The following is a 10175-nucleotide window of genomic DNA, read 5'->3' on the forward strand; positions in this document are numbered from 1 at the left end:
TTTATTATTTATTCCTCTACTACTAACATTCTAACTGCTAGGCAAGTGGTTCTCCATCCTTGGGACTGCATCACTGGGAGAAGAGCTGTGGGTCCCATAGTCTGAAGTTCTCAACGATAGAAGAGAAGCACAGCTGCCTCTGTTATCTCCCGGCTGTTGCTGAAATGCACCTGAGTTCCATGTCCATTCCAGTCAAAAGCAGAGAAGTCTCCACACTGCTTAGGATTACTCTCTGGGAAGTATCCTCCTCCACCAATGCAGTGCTAGGAAACAAGGGGAGAAAGAGGTGGTGATGAGAGGTCTGCTGGTGAGCCCAAAGACCTTAATGACCAAATCCGGAGGAATCTTTGCTGCTCATCAGTTCTCCATGGGCAGTGTTAATCTGGGTCTCTGATAAAAACTTCTTTACCCCCAGCTTTAGTGACACACCATCTCCTCCTGACATTCCTTCAATGTTTCGGAAAATTCTTTCTTGGATTCCCCGGATGGACTCTTCCTTCATGAATTTCTTAAGTGCTGCTCCCTAGGAGGGGACACATCTCCCTCTCCCTTATAGATTGTCTGATCCTCTTTGGCTACAGTTAGGAACAACTCACTAATGGCCCCAAAGCTCTGTCTCCAGTCCATTTATTTCTTGGGCTGAAGACCTCAAACTCTATCACTGGGACCTCTCTGAAGGCACTTCAGGCTCCCCTTAACTGAAACACAGTTAATTACATCCAGACATTATTTAACATGGGGACACGTACTGAGAAATACATCATTGGGCAATTTTGACACTGTGTGAACATGATAGTGTATTTACACAAACTAAGATGACCATGATATCACAAGGTAATATGATCTCCTGGGACCTCTGTCATATTTGCAGTCTGTCATTGATCAAAATATTGTTATGCAGCAGCATATGACTGTATGTCCTTAGTTGACCTTAAATCTGCTCATCATCTGGACACATTGATATAATAAAAAATATTCCCTTACCCCAATGTAGACTTGTTGCCTTTCCATCATCAGTGTTCAACCTGACATAAATTTAGAATCTCTGGAATTCACAGTACCCCCTTTTCATCCCTTTTGGCAATACCCTGTTTCAGGCCTTCATCTAGACTATGGGGAACCACCTCAATATTGGTCTCCTAGTCTTCAGTCTTGCCCGACTAGAATCTGTCACCACTGTGCTACCAACATGATCATCCCAAAGAGGATCAAGTCCATCAACTATAGAATAAAGTTCAAAATCATTGGTGTGATGTGAGGTCTCTTCCTAATTCAGTTCCTGTCACTACCCCACATACATCTCATGCACCAAAATGGCAAAGCAGCTTTCTGCCCCCTCAATGCCACATGCCCTCTGAAACACTGATGATTCTGAACACATTATTCATTACCTAAATTTCATTGGGAACTCATAAAGTTCTATCTCTCCAGCTCTCAAGACTCAGCACAGAAGTTCCCTTTCCTGCAATCACTTCCTTGACACCCTCATCAGAGTTAGATGTCCTTATAGCCCTTAGTTATTTGTGGTTGTTATTGTTGTCGAGTTGTTTTGTTTTGTCTTGTTTTTGTTGTTGAGGGTTGAACCAAGGACCTTACATATGCTGGGTAAGCATTCAACACTGAGCTACATTTGTACCTCCCTGGTTTATATTTCTATTAAGACCTTGGGTTCATCAGATAGTAATTTCACCTTTGTGTGAAAGTCTTCCCTGTTGGATGAGAGCAAGGAATATATCACTGTTGTGTCTCCTGTTCTCGTACAATATAGGTGCCCAGAACAGGTAAGAGCAGGTTTGTTGGCACATGTGCACACTACATTACACATGCCTGAAGCCATGGCTTCAAAGTGCCAGGGGAGCCAGGTAGTCCCAAAAGGTTTGCTCGTTTAGTGTTTCCACTCTGAAAATTCCCCATCATAACCATGTCCAGGACTTTCCTGGTAATGTCTCAACACATGGTCCATCCATGCAATCCCTGGACAGGGGTGGGAAGGCCAAGGTTGACTCTGACAGCTAAAGCTCAGGTGGAGAATAACAACACCTCATGTTTCTCAAGCACTCTCAGCTTCAAAAGGCTTTCATGGGCTGTTCCTTGTAGGAGGTCAACCTCCCATGCGATTTGAGTTACCTCCCTGGCTGGGCGAGAGACACTTAGACACATTCTGGTGTCCAGAGCTTTCCCCACCCTTCTCAGGTCCGAGGGCTTATCCGTGTGGAGGTGTGTCTTGCCACTACCCTGAAGACCCAATCGTTGCCCCTGACCCTGGGACACTACCCCCCTTAATCTTCATTGGATGGGATTTTCCCCAGAATTTTTTGTTCCCCAATAAAAGTGCACTCCCTGGCATGTTCTCTCTCTTTCTCGCTGGCCTCTTCAGTAAACCTCGATACCATAAAAGGTGGCTGGAGGCTGGAGCTAGGAGGAGCCATCCTGGAGCTGGTTTAAAGGTAATTAAAGTCTGGTCTCCTTAATTCAAACTCCCTAAGGATTTCTGACATAGCTGAGCCTTCATTTATGAAGTCTTTGCTGGCTGTGGGCTAAAATTCCTGAACATAATCCTCACCCTAACTCTAGGTAACAGAATATTTAATCCCAAAGGCTGAGAATACAACAATGGTGCATTGTTGTATTTTCAAATGGTGCATTTGAAACCTCAACCCTTGATTTTGGTCCTAAACAGTACAGGATGTCTGCGCCTGGACAGGAGGTCCCGCAGTCCTGGTCCCTGAGCCTCAGCAAAGAGAAAGGAAGTCACATTCTCATACATATACACATGCTCACATAAAGTACATTACAGAAAGTCCACCCATGAAACTAGATTAATTGTACTGATTGTAATGGTCAGTTATATGTTGATCCTATGGGAAACAGGCTGTCTAGGAGTATCTTTTGAGAAGACAACAGATGAGGAACCTAAACCAGACAATTATGCTGGTCTTTAGTGAGTAAGACTATATCTGGACAATTGCAGGAAAGATTATTAAAATAGACTTTTCCAAGAGTATTTACATTACTGAAAGACCTAATTAATTCCTTAAATGTGAGAATTAAGAGAAAGGATAATAAATATGCTGTAGCCTATAAAAAATATAACTTACTGTATTATTAGTTATTACCAGCTAATATTTCAGAGCAATAATATGCTGAAGTTAATATTCAGGCTTTGAAACAGGTGTATGTCAATTAACCAGACCTAGGCAAGCTGCGGGTCTCATGATCCCTGAAGTGACTACTTTAAATATTATTCCTTGCTTTTTCAATTACAGTCTTTGTGGCTATATCTTAAAACTTACAACGCACGGATTTTCTTAATGTTTGACTTCCAAGATCCTTCACAGTCAGATAAGTGCTGATAGAAGGATGAGAACTAGATTATAATGCTCTAGAAGACAATGAAATGAATAATGTGAATGAGCCCTTTGCTCTATGGTTTATGGAGAGGCTTAAATGCCATGCCAATGAAAGTGTCTATGTTATTATGGCCAAACGAAATGCTTCACAACAAAATTGGGAAAAGATTAAGAATCTTCTGATAAATGTTTGGCAAAATAATAATAATAATAATATTAACCTGGATCTTCCAAGTTGATTGTGTTATTAAAATATTTTCTACTAATTCCTTTTGGGTTTCAATAGCCGATCATGATGACCTTGGACCAAGAATCCAGTGACTGAAAGATAGAATTCCCCAGTTACTTTTTTATATTAAGAAAAAGGGAATATGTGGGAGGCTGCCATGTCATGTGACCAGTGTTTTTCCTCTCCTGATTGGTTGAGACACTGTTGGTCACTTCCAGTGATCTGGCCACTTTTAAGTAACTGAAGACAGTAGCCCCGATCTTGAGGGTAGAAATAATGCAACCAAATGTCTCTTCATGCGTAGGCATGCCTTCCTGCAGCCCCATGCGTCAAGCTTCGCTCACCTGTTTCTTTGTGTTATTACCCCTTGCCCTGTTTAGGACAGAATGTTCCATGGAAACTCCTTTTGTGTGTCCCCTTCCCTTACTCTGCCCTTGTGTGTGGCCTTCCTAAATGGCAGTCAACTTGCTGACAGCAGACATCATGAAGCTACACTCAGCCCCCTGAAACCTGACCCCTTGCCTCATTTGAATGGTTTCTCCTCAATAAAAGGGGTCAGCACATGCTCCCTCACTCTCTCTTTCTGTGGACCCTTAAGGTCAGAGGAGCTGTCATAGCACCCCCAAAAGACCCACAATTTCTGTCTCTTGTGTGGTTATTTCATGCAGCCCAGTTCCCCTGGAGTGACCCCTGACTGTTTTAGTCATGAGCAATGCAACAACTTTGATTTTTCCAGCCACTCAATCAGGACATGGCTCCAGAGAGCTGATTTGTCCCTCCATCCCAAACACTTAAGTGCTCTCCAGCCAACAGCCCTGTGTACCTGATAGAGGCCAAACAGATTATGTTCCAGATGCTGGAAGAAGCCAGTCGTGGTGCGGTACCTCAGCAGAGAGCTGTTCCGCCAGTTCTCCATGGGGCTCTTGTTGGGCACATGCCAGATGCCCAGGTCCGCAGCCTGGATGTCGTAGTAGCCAGGGTTCTGGAAAGCAACCAACACTGAGACTGACCAGCCCAGGTCCCACAGGGGCAAAAGACACACATGGGCTCCCTCAGCTGAGCTGACAGCTCTGGGCTCCAGGTGGACAGATGGCCAGCCGTGCTCACACACACCCACCTCCAGCAGATCATGCCCCCACCACCACCCCGATGCCTAATGGCCTTGTGGGAGGAAGCTGGGATGCGAGGCATGTGACTATTTCTCTCTTCTGCTCCAGCCCCATGTCCAAAGCCCCCCTCCCAACCTCCCTCCTGCATGCTGTGGCCCAGCCACACTCAGGTCCTCACCCTTTCCCAGTGGCACCCACCTTGTAGTCGTCACTGGTGGCCGCCTCTGCAGACCCGAAGGTGTTGTAATTGGCCCAGTTGCCGTCCCCCTCTGGGTAGTCTGCTCTGTTGCCCTGCTGGCTGGACCACCGATCGCCCACCGTGCACTTCCCAGCCACGTTGTTCTCGTGCACACTGGCCACCAGGGTCCAGCCACCACCCGCAGAGGTCATGTCACAGAAGGTCTGGTAGATGACACCATTCTTGGCCCGGAGGAGATACAGGCCATCTGTGGAGAGAACCAGCCCAGAGCCTCCCTGTCTGCGAGCTCCTGCCATCTCAGTGCCATGACCAGGACAGCTCTGGGAACTAGAAACATGGCCTATGGCTCCTCTACTGAGTAATGTCACTATGCGTCCCTTGGTATAGTGGAACACCCCCAAGTTTGAATAACACAACCTACTGACTGAGGCAGAACACAGAATTATCCAAGCTCTCAGTAATGTTCCTCTCAGAATTAAGCACAGAATTGTAAAACTGGAATTAAAAACTGGATCTCACAACAGGTATTTGTACACTAATATTTATTGTAGCATTAGTCACAAGACTCATAGAAACAACCCAAGTATTCCACAGATAAATAAAATATTAGGTGTGTATACACGCACATCATATACAATCTATATTATGCATATATTGACATGTATCTATACACAATTGATAAAATGAAGTAATCATTCATGCTACATGTATAAACCTTGAAAACATTATGCTAATTGAGATAAGCCAGATGTAAAATAAGCCAGCTACCTTATGATTCTACTCATATGAGGTAACTAGAATAGGCAAATTCACAGACACAGAAAGTACAACAGCAGTTATCTGGGCCTTAGAAAAGGCAAAATACAGATTCATTACTTAATAGATATAGAGTTTTTGTTTGAGGTAATGAAAATTTTCTTCAGGTGGATGGTAGTGATGACTGCATAGCACTGAGAAAGTAATTCCTGCCATTGAAATGTACACTTAAAACTGCTTAAAATGACGAAGCTCATCCAGTACATAATATATACATTTGCCACATTCTTTTAAATTAAAAAATATCCAGCTTGGTACAGTGACACATTCCTGTAATCCCAAAAATCCAGGAGGCTGAGGCAGAAGGATCACAAGTTTGAGATCAGCCTCAGAAACTTAGAGAGACCTTGTCTCAAAAAAGTAGGCCAATGGTCGGGAGCAGGCCTTGGGATGTAGCTCAGTGGTAAAGTGCCCAGGTTCAATCCTCAGTACCAATTTTTTTTTTTCAATAAGCTAAAACCAAACAAACAGACAAAAGAAAAAAAAATCAAAAACTTCCAGAGGACAAAAATCCTGATAGGGCTCCATACTTACCATCTGCATTAAAGTATTTCCCTTTGATTTCTTTGCAGCTTCTAGGCAGAGATGGAGACAATGAAGACCAGGCCCATTCCTCGGAATCAGTACTGTCCACAGCTAGAGAATATGCAGAGTTTCATTCTCTTTGCTGCTTTGACACAAAACCCAGCCTTCCCTTGCCACTAATCCCCAACTCACTCCACCTCTGTGGCAGAGCTTGGCTGCCTGGGTTGAAAGACCCTGAGCTATCCAGCATCATCCATCAGCCCCTCTGAGCCAGCATCCAGCACAGGTTTACCTCCCTCCCTCCACAGGACCAAGCCCTGCCCTGGGCACCCGGCATTCAAAGAAATTAAACATCCCCAGGAACTTACCTCTAGAGGGAGGTGCCAAAACCAACAGGAAATTTTATTAAAAGGAATGAAGGATAAGCTCAGGAGAACAAGAGAAAGACTCTGAGATGAGAATAGAGAAGTCTGAAGGGAGCCGGGGGTAGTCTGGGGTAGGATGACTTAGTGACAGAGGCTTTCTAGTTCTGGTGACAATATAGTGTATGCTGAGAAAATAGACATGATTCATCAGTTGGAAGAAAGAAAAGAGAATTCAAGGCAGGAGAAAAATATGTCCAAAGACCTGGAGAAAAGAATGGAGCAAAGCCCGGCTTGAGGAGGAAATACAGGTAGCTTAAGGGGGTTGAGGCAGAGGGAGAGGTGACAGAGCTGAGACTCTAGCCAGGAGACCAGCAGGGGCACAGAATGAAGAACCTTGTACAGGAGCGTCAACTCTGCAAGCCAGTCTAAAAGTCTGGAGGGCTGGAAGGATCTCAGGCTTTCAAGTCAGAGGGATTCAGGCCTGAGTAGCTCAGGCTTCCAGGGCAGAGTCCTTGGGTTCTACTTGCCACACCTGAGCCTCAGTTTCCTTCTGCCTAAGATGAAGCTAATAAATAGTATTTTTGTAAAGATCAAGTGAAATAATATGTAGAAACATGCTTTTCTCAGCCAGGAACGGTGGTAAACACCTGTGATCTTGTGACTTAATGAGACCCTATCTCAAAATAATAAAACATGCTGGTGATGTGGGTCAGTGGTAGAGTGCCCCTGGGTTCAATCCCCAGTACTCTGGAAAGAAACAGGTGTTTATCTTTAAAATATAAATAAAATAAATAAATAAATTAAAAGATACAGATTGTAAAATGCCATTGCTCTTCTTATTATAGAAAGGAGTATGAAGAGAACATTCTCTGGGCACAGAGCATGTCACACAATTGCCATGGAAACCCCAAGGTCCATGCAGGCCATCATAGTGGAAAATGGCAAGGAGAGGCCACACTTCTTACAAGGGTCCCCTCAGGACCACACAGAGACAAAGAACCAGACCCAGGATAGGTCTTAGCAATACTCTCACTGCTAGAGACCAGGTCCCTCCAGAGGTCAGAAATCAGCACTCAGACTACATCCAAGGTGGCCTCTGTGCATCTCAAAGACGTCATCTCTGGCTCAGGAGAGTCCCCTTCCTGGAAGCAGCCCTGCCTAGTGTGTGTTCTTTGAAAGCTGTGTGCAGGTGGGCTGGGGGACTGGGCCCTGACAGGGAGACTCACCAGCACTGCATCCTCTGCTGGCCACAGTGAGAAATAGCAGGAAGCTGAATTGGGTCATTGTAGTCTAAAAAAATCAAGATGAAAGTCACTGTCTTGATTATAAATTTTTCTCTATCCCTGACCCCACTCGTGTCTAATCCTACAAAGACTCAAAGTGCTCTCTGTCTCTCCCTCTCTCTAAAGAGGGATCTCTCTCTCTTTAACTCCATACATCTCTGGGAACTAAACCAGACCTGAGCTGAAATAAAGACTCTTTAAACTCACAGAAAGCAAACCCCTTCCACCAACACAGGGCCAGGAGCTGAAGTTGCCAGCTCAATGGAGACTGGATATTTCTCTGCAGAGGCTCCTAATGAGAGGTGAGTGCTGAGCTCTTTATAGAGAAAGCATATCGGCAGAGTCCAGGTCTCCTCCCCTGGCATGATAAGACCTCTGATTAAATACAGGAAAGATAAACAGTGACAATTCATGGAATTAGCAGAACAAATATTAGAGGTCAACTACTAGCATTGTTCCTAGATTTCTGAATTATATGAACCTGTGTATTTTCAAAAAAGAAAATAAGTGAGACTATAAAGAGTTGATGATGATTTGGGGTTTTTCTTTGTGCCTTTCTTTCCTGATAATTAAAACCTTTTTCTCAAATTAAATATTTACTATCATCATCATTTTGTAGAACAAGGAAACTTTAACAACAAAATAGGGAAGGTACCATTTCAGAACAAGTAGAAGCCTTTAGCTTGAAGAAATGTCATTCCATACAAAGTTTTGCTATTTTGTCCTTAATTTCCTCATTTTGCCACAAACCATTGAAACTTTACTACCACAGCACGTGGGATTAAGTCAGTAAAAAGCCTCTTTGATGCTTCAAAGCTCCTATATCATTCCTGTCCAAATGTTGTCCAAATCCCATCAGCTTATTATAGAAGTGATCGGCTCCTCCTCAGTGACACCACATCCCTAATTCATTACAGTACTGATAACATTGCAGCCCATAGGAAAAGACTGTGAACCTCTCTTTGATTAAGTTAGTATTTTTTTAGTTTTTTAAGTCCAAAGTACAGATTTGCACAAAACACTCAGAGATATTGATAGAATAACATAAAACAGTGCCCATGAAGGAATGCCCACTTCTGCCCTCTCCCCTCCTTGTACTGCCTGCAGTGGTACCATCTCCTGCTCAGCATTATCACAGTCTCAGACCTCTCAGGAAGTCCAAGGTCATCAAAAAGAGAAACAAGAAGCTCATTCAGCTCTAGTCAGGCTGATATGTCAAAAGTATAACCAATAGAAACCCAGGGATAGCCACAACTGTGTACAGAAGAGATTCGAGGGTCACAGCTTCATTCTTAACATTGGTTATGGGAGCAACAAGGAAGAAAAGCCCATGCTTCCAGTGGCTTCTGGAAGTTCCTGGTCCCCAATGTCAAAGATCTGGAAATGCTGCTACTGAGCAACGAGTCTTATTGGGGTGAGATTGCTCACAGTATTTCTTCCACTAACCTCAGAGCCATCGTGAAAAAAGAAACCCTACTGGCCCTCAGCGTCACCAGCTCCAATGCCAGGCTGCACAGTGAAGAAAATGAATAGGAGATTCATGTGTCTACTTCATTTGTACTTAAATAAACCCAGAAAAACTGTGTGCACACACACAGAGAAAATATATACTTCTTTTAGTTCTTTTTAAATTAATTCTGAGATGTATTTTTTCATATTTTGACATCTTTAGTATCATTTTGCATCCCATCTTTAGTAGTACACACATCATGGAGCAGTCTACAATTGATTGATTGAAACTAAGAGTCTAGAAAAATGGTAGACCTGCTTGAGGGACATTATCCCTTCTAACCCCCAGCATCCAGTCAGCGACTGTGTCCCACTGATTGTACCTCCTATTTCCTCTGCACTAGGTTTCCCATGCCACCTCCTCCAAATCCCACTGCCCTTGACTCTTGTTTAGTTAAGGTCTATATTATACAGGACACATTCAGTGGTGATTAATAGAAACTCCATCTCAAAGTGGCTTAAACAAAAAGTAAATATATCACTTAATGAAGTAAAAAATCTAGAAAGAGGGTAGGATTTATGCTTAACTGACTCATTAGCTTCTCTCCACCAGGCTTCATCCTAAGACTGAGTTCAAGATGGCGACTGGTATTCCAGGCATTGCCTACAAGCCGAGGGAGGAGGGCTCATCTTCTCCTGTGGCTCCTTTTCAGGAGAGAACAAACTTTCTCCAGAGTCCCCCAGCTTCCTGCTCCTAATGTCTCATTGGCCTGAGATGGTCACATGTGGCACTAGTACCATGGGGCTTCCTTTACCCACGCTCAGACTGGTGCTCTAAACAATGCCAGCC

At 43.8% G+C, this 10175-nt stretch overlaps 1 protein-coding gene across 1 annotated transcript; it reads right to left on the reverse strand.

The window, feature by feature from the left end:
* Nucleotides 1–4282: 4282 nt before the first annotated feature.
* On the reverse strand, nucleotides 4283–7877 carry LOC144249388 (intelectin-1a-like). The gene is made up of 4 exons (XM_077791610.1): nucleotides 7820–7877; nucleotides 6238–6339; nucleotides 4887–5134; nucleotides 4283–4561 (listed from the first exon to the last, which is right to left on the reverse strand). Exons 1-4 carry the CDS (start codon nucleotides 7875–7877, stop codon nucleotides 4283–4285), a joined length of 687 nt encoding a protein of 228 aa, XP_077647736.1.
* Nucleotides 7878–10175: the final 2298 nt, after the last annotated feature.

This window comes from Urocitellus parryii, chromosome 11, assembly GCF_045843805.1.
Source record: "Urocitellus parryii isolate mUroPar1 chromosome 11, mUroPar1.hap1, whole genome shotgun sequence".
Classification (NCBI taxonomy): Eukaryota; Metazoa; Chordata; class Mammalia; order Rodentia; family Sciuridae; genus Urocitellus; species Urocitellus parryii.

Excerpts from the sequence above, each read along its gene's own strand:
- LOC144249388 (XM_077791610.1), bottom strand. The coding sequence starts at position 7,877 with ATGACCCAATTCAGCTTCCTGCTATTTCTCACTGTGGCCAGCAGAGGA. Across the intron at positions 5,135-6,237 it reads GAAATACTTTAATGCAGATG|ATGGCCTGTATCTCCTCCGG; the intron begins GTAAGTATGGAG and ends TTCTCTCCACAG. Across the intron at positions 4,562-4,886 it reads CCACCAGTGACGACTACAAG|AACCCTGGCTACTACGACAT; the intron begins GTGGGTGCCACT and ends GTTGCTTTCCAG.